The sequence below is a fragment of the Macaca fascicularis genome, chromosome 3 (genome assembly GCF_037993035.2).
Source record: "Macaca fascicularis isolate 582-1 chromosome 3, T2T-MFA8v1.1".
NCBI lineage: Eukaryota > Metazoa > Chordata > Mammalia > Primates > Cercopithecidae > Macaca > Macaca fascicularis.
In genome coordinates this window covers 6,651,522-6,668,340 of record NC_088377.1, presented here as the reverse complement: position 1 = coordinate 6,668,340, position 16,819 = coordinate 6,651,522, and the positions used below count along the sequence as shown (strand labels likewise).

Here is a 16,819-nt window from a genome sequence, read left to right as displayed (position 1 = left end):
ATGCAATTTGAGAGAAGAAATAAGACATAGTGGTAGATAGATCAGTGGAACGACTATGGTTTGCAATTATCTATTGTGTATTTCAAAATAGCTAGAACAGAAGAATTGAAATAATTACAGTTTAAAGAAAAGCCAAACGTATAATGTGATGAATATCCCAAGTACACTGATTTGATTTTAATTATACGAATACATTATCACATGTACCCCAAACTATGTGTATCTATTATGCATCAATAAAATATCATAAAAATTAATAAAATAAATAATTTTTTAAGACAGTGGCTCACATTGTAGCTCAGGTTGGAGTGCAGTGGTGCAATGATTGCTCACCACAGTCTCAAACTCCTGGGTTCAAGTGATCCTCCTGCCTGGGCCTCCCAACATGCTGGGATTACAGGCATGCACCACCACACCCAGCCTAAATAAATTTAAACAGAAAAAAAGAGCAACACTAGCAGAAATAGCTGTTTACCTTTAGTAAAATTTATTGCACAAGAGAAAGAGTTTTACACATAGATTTTGAATTTTAAAGCATTTTATTTATTCATTTCCCAAATATGTTTTGATCCTCCAGTGTAGACCAGCACAGAGTTAGGCACTAATGGGAGAGTGGTGGATGACACAGGTGTCTTCTTGGAGCTCATGTTCTGTTGGGTGGGTGGGTGTTAGGGAGCAAGCAACACATTAGCAAGCAAATAAAGATAATTTGTAATAAGTATAATTAAAGAAAGAAAAAGAGGGCAGAACACAGAGTGAATTCCACATGTTATAGGTGTGGAGGCAGCCAGGAGGCCTTAAGATAGGGTCCTCAGGGACAGACTCTCTGAGAAGATGGTATTTGAGGTCAGGTGAATAAGCACTATCAACAACATGCGGCATAGCAAGACAATGGATTAGAAAGAAGCAGCTTGCAAATGATGACTTATGACTTATGACATGGCCTTCTAAAATTTGCCTGTTCTATTACATCATCTTGAACCAGGTGAGGAATTTGATAAAATATTCTCAAGAACTGGGTCTGTGGAAACCACGCAGCTCAATGTCCTTCAAGTTTGTTTGAATGCAGTGATGTTCCCAAGGTCATAATCTGCATGACTACGAAGAATATAAAATATAGCACCTGATCAGATGCTAAACGTAAAACTCAGTGTTCTCTCCCTGCTGTCTCTTCTAATTCATCCTGTTTAGAACTTGCATGAACCAACACCCTGGCATTCCACATGGAGAGAAGAGTTATAGACTCCTGCCTCCTGAAATTTTCTTGTCTTTGCCTCAGTAAGAAAAATGCCATGACTTTTTTGATCTACCTGCAATAAATCTGATGGCCAAGGAATGGAATCCACTGTCCTATCAAATGAGAGCCATCTGGAACTTTGTATTTTTTGACGAACACCTCGCTATTTGTCCCATCCCCTAGTCCCTGGCAACCCCCATTCTATTCCCTGCTTCTCTGAGTTTGACTTTTTTAGATTTCACATGTATGTGAGTAAAGACAATGTTTGTCTTTCTGTGCATGGCTTACTTCACTTAGCATAATGCCTTCAGGTTCATCGATGTCATTGCAAATAGAAAGATTTCCTTCTTTTTTTAAGGCTGAATAATATTCCTTTGTGTATATAGGAATAATATTCCTATGCGTGTGTGTATATGTAAATGAACACTTAAGTTTTTTTCATATTCTGACTGTTGTGAATGATTCTGCAATAAACATGGGAGTGCAGATACCTAATTTCATTTCCTTTGGATATATACCCAGAGTGGGATTGCTAGATCATATGGTAGGTAAAAGGGTATAAAGTTTCAGTTATGCCAGATGAATAGGTTCTGGAGGTTTAATATGCAGCACAGTGACTATAGTTAATAACACTATCTTATATACTTGAAATTTTCAAAGACAGTTGATTTTAAATGTCATCACACACATACATACATACACATACAAATGTAACTATGTGAGGCAATAGATATGTTATTTTGCTTGATAGTGGTGTATATATATATATATATACACATAGTATATATACACACACATATATATACATGCATATATATATATGCATAGTGAACATCACATTGTATACCTTAAATATATTCAATTTTCATTTTTCAATACCTCAATTAACCTGGAGGAAAAATAAACTCTAGCCAAGGAGATGTAAGAGGTGAAAATGTGTGGATTTGTAGGAAATTCTGCTTAAAGGTGACTTAGCTGAGAGGGGTGTTTTTATGCATTTTTCCTTTGCTTCTTTATATCACCTGGAATGTGGATATAAAGGCAGGAGCTGCAGCACTCACTTTGGACTTTGAAATCATATTGAGAATGGAATCTCACATGAGGATAATGGATCACAAAGATAAAAGCCTGGTCCCTGGTGACACTGGAGCTGGCAAACCAGCTTCTGGACTTATATACAAGAGAGTAAACTTCTGTTTTAATAAACAATAACATCAAAAAATCATTTATTAATAGAAAGACTTCTTTAAGAGGCTGTGATTCCGTAGTCAGCCACTGGGGGCAGTCAGCAGGCACTGTTGAAAATAGAACAAAAGCATTTAGCTGAAATGTCTTGGCTTTCCATTTCTTTTATAATCATCAGAGAGAGATAAAACTTCATTATGAACTTGCTGCTCTTTTAACTTCACTGGTGTCTTATGAGAACAATGTGACAGTGATATGATGAGGGAACCTAAATACTCTTTTAAAGAATACCTGATGAGCTTCCAGGACTCCTCTAATTCTTCATTAACTGAAGGATTCTATATTCCAGAATTATACTCATTCACATGCATGACTATGGGGCTCCAGGAGGCGAGAGAGATATAAAAGTTTCACACTACCCAAGTACAGAACCTGTGCCAGCAAAAACTTCACCGCTTCATTTACCTGCTTCTAAAGGAAATTACAAACGGACTTTGAAAAGTATTGGTTTGAAGATCAAGTTATGTTCTTAGAGACTGAATAATTAAGAAGACAGGCCTAACCAATGATGTCTCACCGATCTCTGGCATCTTCTAGCATCAACGAAGCATCTAGAAAAATGGTTAGCTCTCTGCATCCATGTTACTGGAAGTATCATCACCTGCACACCCAATGGGTTCCGTGAACGAGAAGACACAAAGATGTGCCTAAAGCCAACTCCAGAAATGGTCTTGGACATCCTCAACCGCACGTGATTTATTACCTCCTACTACACTAACTTGCAGGCCATATAAACACCGCAATATTGTTTAGTAAGTAGAAATCATATCCAAGATAATATGTATTACCTGGGGTAAGCTTCTCTATTATTCTGAACTGTCTTCATTTATTTAAGAAATATGAGAATATAATGATAGCTCTTGTTCTTCAGTAATACAGATTTTAGTTACACTAGAGTGGAATATTGAAGATATTATAAAGTACTATGAAAAAATAGTTGCGAAATCTGTCATTTTATTTAGAATAGGAAGTAGAAGTAGAGTTGGAGAAGGTGGTACAAAGATGTCACCCCTTTGGCAGGGGTGGCTGACAACAAACACCACAGTGCGCACCTCTGACTTTCTTTGCAGAACAATCCCACCATCTCTGAAAACGAAATGCACCAACTTCTAATGCTATTCATAAAAAATCAACTCTCAATGACTGCACTTAAAAAGTTTTATTCTAACTGAAACTATTGGCAGAAATTTCTCAAATATGCTTAAGACAGTGCTATGTAATTCTAATGACATTTTTAAAAATGGCTGAGACAATTGGATATCCACAAGGAAAATAAATTAGAACTTTGCCTCACACTACCTACAAAAACTAACTCAAAATGGATTATTGATCTAAATATTACAACTAAAACTATAAAAGCTTTTAGAAGAAAACATCAGGAAAATATCTTCATGACCTTGAGAAGTTCTTAGACATAACACTAAAAAAACAAGCAACAACAGAAAAAATCAACATAATAAACTTCTTCAAAATTAAAAAAACTGGCCCATCCTGGTGACTCATGCCTATAATTCCAGCACTTTGGGAGGCCGAGGTGGGCAGATGACATGAGATGAAGACTTCAAGATGAGCCTGGTCAACATGGTGAAACCCCGTCTCTACTAAAAACACAAAAATTAGCCAGGTGTGGTGGCATGCACCTGTAGTCCCAGCTACAGACAGAGGCAGGAGAATGGCGGGAACCCAGGAGGCGGAGCTTGCAGTGAGCCGAGATCGCGCCACTGCACTCCAGCCTGGGCAACAGCGTGAGACTCCGTCTCAAAAAAAAAAAAAAAAAAAAAAAAAAAAAAAAAAAAAAAATTAAGAACTGTAGCATTCTCAAAGGCATCATTAAGTGAAAAAAAATTTGAAAATCATATTTCTAATCAAGAACTCAAATCCAAAAAATATTAAAAATGCTTACATCTCTATAATGAGAAGAAACAACCCAAAAATGGGCAAAATCGTTGATATTTTACATCACCAAAGAAGATATACAAATAACTAATCAGTACACAAAAAGATGCTCAATATCACTAGGCATTACAGTAATATGAATTAAAATCACAGTGAGACATGACTTCACACCCACTAGGATGACTGCAATAAAATCACAAACAATGCTGGTAAAGATGTAGGGACCTGGAATCTTCACCCATTGTTGGTGGAAGGTAAATATAGACTTACATAGGCACACATATAGATTTCACATAAAAATGGCGGCTGGAGTGTCAGCCTTCACATCCACATCACAGGTGGTATAAAGAAGGAAAGCAAAAATGCGTAAGAATGCCCCCTCAGTGAAGTCACTTTTAAGCAGGATTTCCTACAAACCCACACATTTTTCTCCTCTTACATCACATTGGCTAGAGTTTATTTTTTCCCCAGGTGTATTGTGATATACTTGCCAAATAAAAGCAGCCAGAACAGGTTGGCATTTTCTCAAAATGTTTAAACTTCAATTTGCCATGAGGCCCCAACTTCTAGGTACCTACCCTAAATGAATGAAAACATGTTCACTCAAAGACTTAGGTACAAATGTTCGTAGCAGGATTATTCATCATCAAAGAGTGGAAACAACCCAAATGTCCATAATTTAGTGAACTAATAACCAAATGCAGTATTTACAGATGATCACATGCTCTTCAGCAACAAGAAAGAGTGAATGACTAACACATTACAACATGGGTGCTACATGAAAGAAGGCAGACACAAAATCCACATCTTGTATCATTCCATTTATGTGAAATATCCAGAAAATGCAACTTTACAGAGACAGACAATAGATTAGTGGTTGTCTGGGACTGGGGATGGACATTGAAATTGGCTTCAAATGGGTAGGAGGAATCTTTTGGGTGGTGAAAATATTCTAAAATTAGATTGGTGCAGTTGTGGCACAACTCTACGCATTTACTAAAATTAGTGAATAAACTGAATGGAGTTTATATGAAAGTAAATTGCATCTCAATAAAACTGTTTTATGAAACTGGAATGACGTATTTCTTTTTTTATTTCAACTTTTATTTTAGATACAGGTGGTATATGTAGATTTGTTACTTGGGAATATTACGTGCTGCTGAGGTTTGGAGTAGAGATCCTGTTCCTCAGATAGTGAGCATGGTACTTGATAGGTAGGTTTTTAACCCAAACTCCCTGCCCTCCACAGTCTAGTATCCACAGTGTCTGTTGTTCCCATATTTGTGTCCACGTGTGGTCAATATTTAGCTCTCACTTATAAGTGAGAACATGAGGTACTTGGTTTTCTATTCCTGTGTTAATTTACTAAGAATTATGGCCTCCAGCTCCATCCTCATTGCTTCAAAGAACAAGATTTCATTCTTTTTTATGGCTTTCCAGTATACTACAGTTTATATGTACCACATCTTATTTATCCAATCTACCATTGAAGGACACCTGGGCTGATTTCACACCTTTTTTTTTTTTTTTTTTTTTTTTTTTTTTTTTTGAGACGGAGTCTCGCTCTGTCGCCCAGGCTGGAGTGCAGTGGCGCGATCTCGGCTCACTGCAAGCTCCGCCTCCTGGGTTCACGCCATTCTCCTGCCTCAGCCTCCTGAGTAGCTGGGACTACAGGCGCCCGCCACCGCGCCCGGCTAATTTTTTGTATTTTTAGTAGAGACGGGGTTTCACCGTGGTCTCGATCTCCTGACCTTGTGATCCGCCCGCCTCGGCCTCCCAAAGTGCTGGGATTACAGGCGTGAGCCACCGCGCCCGGCTACATCTTTATTATTGTGAATAGCCCAGTGATGAACATACAAGCGTATACGTCTTTTTGGAAGAGTGATTTATTTTCTTTTGGATATATTACTCTGTAATGGGATTGCTGGGTCAAACGGTAGCTCTATTTTAAGTTCTTTGAGAAATCTCCAGTCTGCTTTCGATAATGGCAGGACTAAGTTACATTGCCACCAGTAGCGTATAAGGGTTCCCTTTTCTCTGCACCCTCACCAGCATCCAATGTTTTATATTTTAAGTGCATGATTGAGGCAATGCTTGAGACAGGCTCTTGTGGGGATATTTGGTCATATGTCAAATCTAAATAACCAAACAGCACTGTCTTTCCTTTTCATCCCCTTCAGTATCTTTTTTGTCTTTGTCTCAGTCTTCAAACTTTTTAATATATATTTACAAAAGTTATTTTTATCCCAAACGTTTGAAAACTTACACAAAAATAGACAAAAATAGTATGATGCATCCCATATATTCATCATATTAATGGCTCTGACACCAAAACTTTTCTATTCTTAATCATGTTTATTTCTTGATAGTTTTACTTTGTTTTTGGTGGTAAAGAACATGCAACAAAAGGGAAGCTATAGGCCAGGCGCAGTGGCTCACGCCTGTAATCCCATCACTTCGGGAGGCCAAGACAGGTGGATCACGAGGTCAGGAGATCGGACCATCCTGAACAACATGGTGAATCCCTGTCTCTACCAAAACACAAAAAATTAGCTGGGCGTGGTGGTGCACGCCTGTAGTTCCAGCTACTGAGGAGGCTGAGGAAGGGGAATCACTTGAACCCAGGAGGCAGAGATCGCATTGAGCCAAGGTCGTGCCACTGCACTCCAGCATGGCAACAGAGCGAGACTCCACCTCAAAACAAAAACAGCAACAAAAAAGGGAAGCTATGTCATTTTATCATCACATCACTAGCATGCTTCTCTAATAAAAATAGAGTTTTGTTACATAACCACAGTCTGTATTACACAATATCAAGTAGTATATACACTGCAAATTCATTTTTCCTCATCAGCTCAAAAGTGGCTAGCTTTTAAACAATTGAATTAATTAAATCAAGATCCTTCTCCTATTCACATGCAGTTGTTACATCTCTTGAGTCTTTCTTAATGCAGAGCCAGCCCTCCTTTCTCCCATGTATTTGACTTGACTTCCTAAAGAAACCAGGTAGTTACCATGCTGAATTTGCTTGTCTATGACATCATTTAATTTGTGCCGTTATTGCCACAGGCATTTTTCTTATGAACTGGAATTTATTTCAGTGGGTTGGTTAGATAAGTGTTCAACCTCTTTCTCTTTGAGAGAGGGGTGCTGTGCACTTCACATTGCATCCACATAATGTGTGGTTTTCCCGTTCTTAGTGACACTCAATTGATCAGTGAGGTCAGATGTTAAAATTTATCTGAGTTATTTTATTAAGATTGAAAATGAAATTTTCTAATTTTGTCATTTCTGTCGCATTCAGTAGACACAATTATTCTGCAAAATGAACTTTCCCTTCTGAACTAAGGTTAGCTGGTTACCTAAAAATACAGTAGCTACAGGAAAGACAGAATACATTGAGTTGTTGTTGTCTTTAATCACCTGTTATCAGAATGAAGAGTTAGTGTCCTGGTTACTACTATGCAGACCAATGAGATTCTTATTTCTTTCTTTATATGAAATATATATTCATGTGTTCACATTGAAGTATATATGCACATGTATGTGTATATATACATATAGGTATAAAATTGTAATGAACTCAAATGTTTTCACAGTATTTAATGTTTATCAATCATGTGCAAGCATCACTGCTGATACTCAGTTAATTCCCCTTGACTGATGAGAGCCCCTTTATGTTGGCTCCTGTGTCGTTTTATCAAGGACAAAAAGTGGGTGCTCAGGCAGTGATGTTTTAAATTATCCCAATGTTCAACAAGTTCCCTTCACTTCTTCCCATAAAGCATTATTACAAATAAGGTACTTCTTAAATATTGAGAGCAAGCAACCTTTGGTCACTTCCATCTCACTATTACAACCTTACAGGATATTTACCACAGGGAGCAATTTTATATTCTTTAGCCACAAAGGCAAAGGTTGGGTATTTTGTATTTGATTTTCTAATCAAATCAAATGCAATTTGACTGCATTTGAGATGGATATTTGAGATGGAGATGGATCTTTCACTCCTAATGTGCTCCCTGAAATGCTAACACGTCATCATGTGAATGGGTCAATTACTGGTTTGACAAATGTGAAATCTGTATTTCTATGAAATTGTATTCATATTCATTTAAAAGAGTTTTAAAATTGCTAAACTATTTTGGAAAAGGAATTGAAGGCTCCATTTTAATGGCAACACTCCACAATTTTGATTGAGTCGTCTCAGGATACTAACAAAGAAACAGCAGACATGGCAGACAGAGTCTGATGAGTTTTTACCTGATACAAAAAGTCTGGCGCTGTTGCTCTGCCTCGTCTCTCCGGTGTATCGATGCCGCGTGATGCAGCGGTAGTTATACAATCCATCTTCATTCTGTACATCTTTAATATACAAGGCTCCCGTGGATGTGATGAGAAATCTAGATCCTGAAATACAGGAAAACAATGACTTGGTTAAAACACAATGAAAGCAACCCAACCACATAGACAAAGTCCTTAAACAGTTTTTTTTTCCACCTGAAGAAACTTAATGAAAAGGCTAAGAATGGGTGTGTGTGTGTGTGTGTGTCAAATATGGGTCCAAGCTGTGTTAACTTTTTGACTAGCCTACATTAAGGGTTTTTAGTACTTATGCTATACAATATACACTTAGCAAATCTAACCTCAAACTGTTTTTTAGGTCATGCATTTATCTTACAGCAATGAAGTTGTCATATAATTGGTATATAGTGAACATAGAGTATTTTCTTGGATCACTGCATTTCTCTTAGCATGTGACAAATTAAGGGAGTATTAACTTTTTGTTGCATATTTCTAGCTTATAAAAGTATAAACTTTTTTCTCAGTTTAAAATATTTCAATAAAAGCACAAAAATATCAGACTACAAAGTAACAAAATATTCTACAAACTTTCCCCAAAAAGGCTGTCTTATTTCCTCCCAATAATAACCAATATTTATCACTATATTCTACTACACACATCAATTCTTCCCAGATTCAGAGTTTTAGAATACTGTTATTTCTTAATCACTAACTTTTAAAGGGACTATTCAAATCATTGACAATAACAATTTTTACCTCAAGAAAAAAATTCATGATCAGTCATTGCCCATATGTCAGCACAAAACAGTGTCCTATCGGTAACCTGTGATTTTTACCAGTAAAGCTTCAGTTGTACAGAAAGGGCCAACACTGAGATCAAATATCAGTGTTAATTTAAGAAGGGCAACCATGTTTTTTTTCCCTTTGAAAACGTAACTTTTAAATATATTTTTCACTGTTCAATTTTAATTGGGTGATAAAACAAGTTGGAGCATAAAAGTAGGGCTGAGAGTGCCTCACTGCACCTTCGTGGTGGGTAACTCAGTACACCTGCCACCGTTAGACTCTTCTATGGGCTGTTTCTGCATGTGATGTGATTCCACGGGAAAGAATGTGATTTTTCTCTTTGAAAAAAGACTAAAATGCCAAAGAATCAGGTTTTATTGCTTGTTTTTCTCAGGTTCAGTTGAAACGTCCTTTAGTTTATTTCAGTCTGAATTTCCAGGAGTCTTAGATTCATTGCTTTTGAGCTTTACATATTTAAATTGTAAACATAATTTCTTGGTCATTTTCTGCAATAACTACACATCATGCATAGGTCAGTTGCTCTGATAAATTAATTTTTTTTTTTTTTTTTTTTTTGAGACTAGGTCTGGCTGTATTATCCAGGCTGTAGTGTATAGTGGTGTCATCTAAGCTCACTGCAACCTTCACCTCCTGAGCTCAAGCAATCCTTCCACCTCAGCCTCCCGAGTAGCTGGAACTATGGGAGTGGGCCATCACACCTGGCTAATTTTGTATTTTTTCATAGAGACGAGATTTCACCATGTTGCCCAGGCTGGTCTTGAACTCATGAACTCAAGTGATCCACCTGTCTCAGCCTCCCAAAGTGCTAGGGAGTGTAATCCCTCCCAAAGTGGGATTACAGGCATGAGCCACCATGCCCAGCCCAAAAATGATTTATGAAATCTCATGAGTTAGGAGTAATTACAAAGAACACAGATGTGAAAAAGATCATAAAATAACAGAGCAAATACTGACCTTGTATAAGCTTTTCAAATGAGTACAAATTAATTATTAAAGCTAGTATAACATATATTTAAACTAATATCTACATTAACTTTCAAAACAATTCCAGTTAGATATTTAGTTTAAAATATGCCACAAATAATGCTAGCTATTAGAGAAATTGAAAAATCTCCTAATGCTGTATATCCCAGATAATTTTTCTTTATTACTCCCCAAAATGAAAGCAACTAAAAATACCTTTTACCACTTGTCATATGTCATCACACTCAGCCTTTCTTATGATACACATTGTGTATAATGGAAATATTATTTCTCTTTCAATATCGTTTGCATACTTACATAATGCTTTAATAATTAGTTCCTTTAAAGTACAGTTTGATAGACAGAAAGGAAACTAAAAAAAAGATGATGTATGTAATTCCTGTCACCTTCTTAGCATGGAGTATTTTCATTAGAATTGACAGGCCATGAGTGGTGGCAAAATATCAGTGGAAAGGATTTTGCGTGCCATTTTCCAGAACGGTTGAGAAATGCACACAGATAGCAGCAGCCTGCATTATTACCGACTCCAGAGAGGGCTCTATTCTCTAGGAACATTTTGTTCTTGCAATATCTAACATTATTTTTTTGTTTACTCACTTATGTTAAATAAGGCTTTAGGGCATATCATTTCAGAAGAACTTGAACCTTTGATTGTCTTAAGCATTTTCTGAGATGTTTATAAGAATGAAGGAGTTGACATTGACTGAGTTTCTGTACGTAAACCCATTTATGCCTAGCGTTTCATTATTGGAACGCTAAGCATGTGGCAGTTATTTATCTCCTATTGCTCAAGGTCATGCCAAGGCCTGATTGCAAAAATTCAAAAAATTGCAACCTCAGGCATAAATGGGTTAATCTGACCTCCTCTGCCTAGTCCTTCATTTCTCAATTTATGTCATCTTGAAATTGATCAACATTTTAAAACATAAAATAAGGTTAAAGAGTAGGATCTTTTAATTATGAGAGGAACAGGTAAGTCCAGGGTCCTCGGGTACAGTCTCAACTTGGGAGTCCTGTGGAACTATCAAGGGACAATAAGGGCACAGCTATGTCATTAGAGCACCAAATATGTCAGCTCTGTGGTAATAAGGAATCATTTTAACTATTCTCTATCTTGCCCCTGTACCCCACTAGACACTTTAATGCCACCAAAGGTTTCCATGTCATATGGAATAAATGATTTGTTCATGTCCTTCAATGGGATTAATGAATGTGCTTCTGCTAAAATAGGTAAACGTTTAAATACAATTTATTGGTATAAAAAAGTGCAAACACACAATTCTGTCTGGTTCTCTCTCTCTTTGTGTGTCTTTCTCTATCACACATACTCAAGCACACACACATCCTTGACTATTCAGAACTGTCTTATAACATACAACTGTGCAAAGCAAAAATTTTATGAGTAACTTTATTTTCCTTGGAATACTATTAGCATTTAAGTGGACACATTTCTAAAACATAGTTCATACTTTTTGTCATGTTAAACACACTGCAATTCAGAGCCAACTGAACAGTGAATGATTTTTGGATTTTGAGTCATCATTTTGGACATCGATTACTGAGCCATGCTGCTCAGTTACTAATATCTCAGAAGCTATCTGGCATCTCAAGATGCATGGAATGGTCCCAGACTGCCAGATGTTCAAGTCTCTGAGCTTGTCTTTAATAGCTTTTCTGCTTCCTCCTTTACTATGCAGTTGTTACATGCTACTTCCCTTTGTTATCAGTATCTTTGTCAATGCACAATGTGATGCATTCAGTATGCTCAGAGTTAGAAAACAGACATACCAAGGCTGTTAGGACTTTGTATAAACGAAGAGTAAATAGGTTATGAGCAAGTCAAAGACTGGTTTTCCAATGTCAGTTAACATGAGCTTGCATGTTAGTGCCACTAAAATAAATCTACCGCATGGTGCCAGTTCAGTCAGCGTGGTTAAGATTAGCATAGGGTCCAGTGGGATATTTCTATGTAGGGACACAAAACTACCAAAGAAAATGGGGCATTAGCCCAATAGGAAAATGTTGCAGAAACCCTCAGGGTTGGAGTTCTATGGCCACGTTCTTCCCATTGTCATAGTGCTGGGCCGCCCAGAGAGCAGTGGGTTCTGAAGCTCTAGCACGACACCATTTTGGGTTTTCTATACGATTGCTTCAAAGGTAGATATTAAAATAGCAGCAGTTCTAGAAATCTATTTTGCTGAACTATGGGTTGTTAAAGCAGAAAGCCAGATCTTTAAGATCTGAGCTGCAGAAAGCAGGCATGCATGATCTCCAGAAAGATGCGCATCAGAGTTGATTCTAGAAACTAGCATGTGTTATAAGTGGGCAGGAAACAGAGCCAAGCGATGCACCCATTCGTTGGGCCAGCACTGTCCTAGGCTCCGAAAATGCAAAAATGAGAGAGACAGCCCCTATCTCTAGGGAGCTTGTAATCTAAACAGATTTGAGCCTTTGGGTTTAGGAGCATTCCAAGAAGTTGAGGAAAAAGGATAGTAGGGAAGAACCTGGAGAGCAGTCATGGAAGAGGCATTGTCTTTGTCTCACCAGGATGAAGGGGCTACTGATACCCAAGGAGAAAAACTGGTATTTATCCCCACACCTGCTTTTATCCTTGTGTGTTATTCAAATGAAGTAATTAACTTTATATGTTAAAGTCCTCTTCATTAATGTGCTTATTCAATCTACTCAGCTAACTTTTTCTTTGTTCTTATAAAGAATCAAATTAAAAGATCTTTCCCTGGTTTCAGGTGCAATAAGCTCATCCACTTTGAGAGATTTCTCCGTGTGGAAGAAAAAACCTGGGCTTTGGAAGCCAGTGGATCTGAACTACAAAATGGTCATTGTCCCTTTCCAGCTGTGTGGCCTCAGTCTAGTCATTCAACTCTAAACTTTGCTTTCTTCATCTAGAAAGAAGAGAGATGATGAGTAATCTGTGTTCTGCTGTTGAAGATCAAATTAAAATGCATTTATGTCATCTAGCAGATAGTCACGCATCCATTGCACAGCAGAGTGACTAAGCTCAATAATAATGTATTCTGTATTTCAAAATAGCTCAGAGAGTAAATTTCAAATATCTCATCACAAAAAAGGGATAAGCAAGGTGGTAGATATGTTCATCATCTTGATGTAATCATTTCATACTGTGTATATACCTAGGTGTGCATATATAGACACATACAAAATCAACACATTGTACCCAATAAAAGTATGTAATTATAACTTTCCAATTGAAAAAATATTAACCATAAATAAAAATTAAAATGGTATCTATCCTACTAAATGCCATGTTTGTTATTCTGCTGTTCTGGCCAATCCACAGGTGTATAAAATGTAGCCTGTGTGAGCCAGACAGGGAAGATCCCACTGACATAAGCATAGCAGGGCCCCCTCTCAATTGTTCGTTTGCTTACTTACGAAAGGCAACCTCATATATTAAAGAATCTGAGTGGTAATGACATAGATGAATTTTACATCACAATTCTGCCATTTGGAGCTATGTCAACCACAGGCAAAATATTTACCGAACCTCTGAGCCACTGTCACATGACAGAGCATTGGTAAACAGAAAGATATACTGAGTCTATGGAGTATTTTTGTATATCCCAGTGAAAGGCTTGGGGAAAGGAGGATCACAGACATCTGCCATGAACTAAATGTTTGCATCTGCACAAAATTTATATGACGAATTCTTAATCCCCAATATGACAGTATTTGGAAATAAAGCTTTTGGGAAGTAATTAGGTATAGATGTGATTATAAGGGTAGGACCAGACCTCACGTTCTCTCTCTGCCCTGTGGGATCAGTGAGAAGGCGGCTGTCTGCAATCCAGGAAGGGGGCCCCCATCTGGCACCAAATCTGCCAATACCTTGATCTTGGACTTCCCAGCCTCCACAACAGTGAGAGATAAATTTTTGTGGTTTAAGCCACCCAGTCCATGATATTTGTTATAGCAGCCCAAGCTGACCAAGATATTGTCTCCAGAAGTCTTTTCCACAGTAGAAATGGATATTCACAGAAACTTAGGGACTTTCCCCCAAATCATTATCATGTTACTTGAAAAATTCTCCCTGGCATATCTGTTAGTATCTGAACATAAAAAAAAAAAAAAAAAAACAAACCATATCCTGAAGTTCTCAAAATTAATCATTCTTGTCCATCATATTTTATCTAACACGAAGGCCTTCTGCTTCTACCTCCAAAATATATCCTGAATCCATCCACTTTCCTCCCTCAAAACTGTCACACACATCTAAGGATTGTAGCTTTCAATCTCTTTTCAAACTCTCTGTGTCCACTTCTTCTTCTCTACAATGTATTCTCTACTCATCATCCACGAGCATTTAGCAATATACCTCATTTAGTGCCTTGATGGAATCCCACTAGACCTAACCACTTATGATGGTCTATGATGGTTTGGGCTTTGACCATATCTCCAAAACCTTCCCTTCTACTCTCTCCTTCTTCCACCATGCCCAGGCTATGCTGTCCTTCTTTTAATTGCTCTGACTGGAGGCTCTGAGCCCAGATCTCTCCCTGGCTGAGTTCTTCTTGTCATCCCGGCCTCAGTTTTTAAGTCAAATTTCCAGCAAAGTCAGTCCACATGATCATGCTCACTCATGATCAGAGACTTGGTTTTATTATACCTGTATCTCATACATGTGCAAGAGGTTGGTTTAACATTTCCCTCCTTCATCTAGAAGAGCAAGAACTCATTTTGTCTTGTTCAACATTTCATCTCCATTACATAGAACAGGACTTGGCTATGATATCCTAAAATATTTGTTGAATGCATGGGCTGATTACATAGTCTATTATTGCTTGTATTCAAAACATCCTTTCCTAGGTCTCAGTAAAAAGAAAGCTAAAGTAGCTTTTTTTAGATTTCAGCACATTTCCTCATGTAGACTACATAAAAAGAGTTTGTTCCCCTCCAGAGATGAATATATTCTTACATGAAAATGAGCATATTTTAAGATTGTGATGAATTATTCTTTCATTATGTTCCCTGGCTTTTTACTATGTGGCTAAGCTGTTAGATCTTCAATAAAGGCAATACTATTTGGGGGAAGATTTTAAAAGCATATGTCATTTTTCACTTAGAGAAACATATCTTAGAACTCTTGTTTGTTTTGTTTTTCCTATTGAAATCTATGTGAATTGAGTTAATAGCAATTAAAAGAACAGATGGCTCTGCTAATAAGATGCCAAATGGTAGCACGACCACGATGAAACTTTTATTAGCTGTGCCCGCCGTCTCCAACTGACGGCCACACTGTGTCATGAAACTGAGCTTTCTCCAAAGCCATTTCAATAACAGTTTCTGAAATACCAGAGGAACATAAGAATTAAATCTACATTCTAAGTGTATAGCATTAGAAACGACATGAGCCTCTTAGCATTAACTAAAATGGAAGTGTTTGAAATAGAAGATATATATAAATATCTATATATATATCATACATATCTTATAAATAGATATATAAAAACATATATAAAGGAGTAGATGCAGGCATGAATGAGCTACAGATATTTCCTGAGCAATTGAGTTGCCTGACAAAAATACGCGCATGTTGAAAGTTGCATATAAGAGAAAAGAAGAGCCCCCTAAAGAGAAGACATCTAACCTGATGTTATGAGCTGAATTTCCCCCTTCCTCAAAAATTTATGTTAATGTCCTAACCTTCAGTACCTCGAGATGTGACTTTATTTGGAAATAGGGTCGGTCACTGCAGATGTAATATGTTAGGATGAACTCATACTTGGATAGTGTATGCCCCTAATCCAATGTGACCAGTGTCCTTATAAAAAGGGGACATTTAGATAGAGGCATGGATATTAACATGAATCCTAATCAGAGCCAACAGGTTCTAGGTGGAGGCCACCACTGCTTTCGGCATTATTTATGTTATGACACATTTAGTTCTTAAAATGACCCCAAGAGGAAGATACTGTTATTTCCATTTCTCAGATGAGAAAATTGAGAAACAGAGAAGTTCAAGGACTTGCCCCAGTTTATACAACTAGAAGTACCTGTGCCAGGATAGTGCCCTGGCACGCTGGCTCATGCCCTCATGCAAATCGCTCCCCTGGGTTTGCATCGCGACACAAGTGTGAGACGGCAAGGCATGGGCAAGCAGAGGTACAAGCAGAGTGGGGCAGAAGCCATGAGCATGTAAAGATATTTAACCTAAACATTCAACGGAGCTCAGGTGAGGAGCAGAAGATGCCAGGTATTAAGTCTGAGGGATCTATGGGGTTGGAGTGGCATTGGTAGAGCAAAGGATTTGGGGTAGGGGAGATTCTGTTTCAGAAAAGATAAGAGCTCAGCTGTGAGCATGCTGAG

At 37.6% G+C, this 16,819-nt stretch overlaps 1 protein-coding gene across 6 annotated transcripts in view; it reads right to left on the bottom strand.

Annotated features, from left to right (window-relative positions):
• Positions 1-16,819, bottom strand: part of DSCAM (DS cell adhesion molecule) — an 855,708-nt gene that overhangs the window by 326,756 nt on the left and 512,133 nt on the right. For all 6 annotated transcript variants that reach the window (XM_065541361.2, XM_065541362.2, XM_074033985.1 and 3 more), the window contains exon 4: positions 8,642-8,788. In XM_065541361.2, the coding sequence (XP_065397433.1) occupies positions 8,642-8,788 (147 nt within the window). The remainder of the gene's footprint in view (positions 1-8,641; positions 8,789-16,819) is intronic.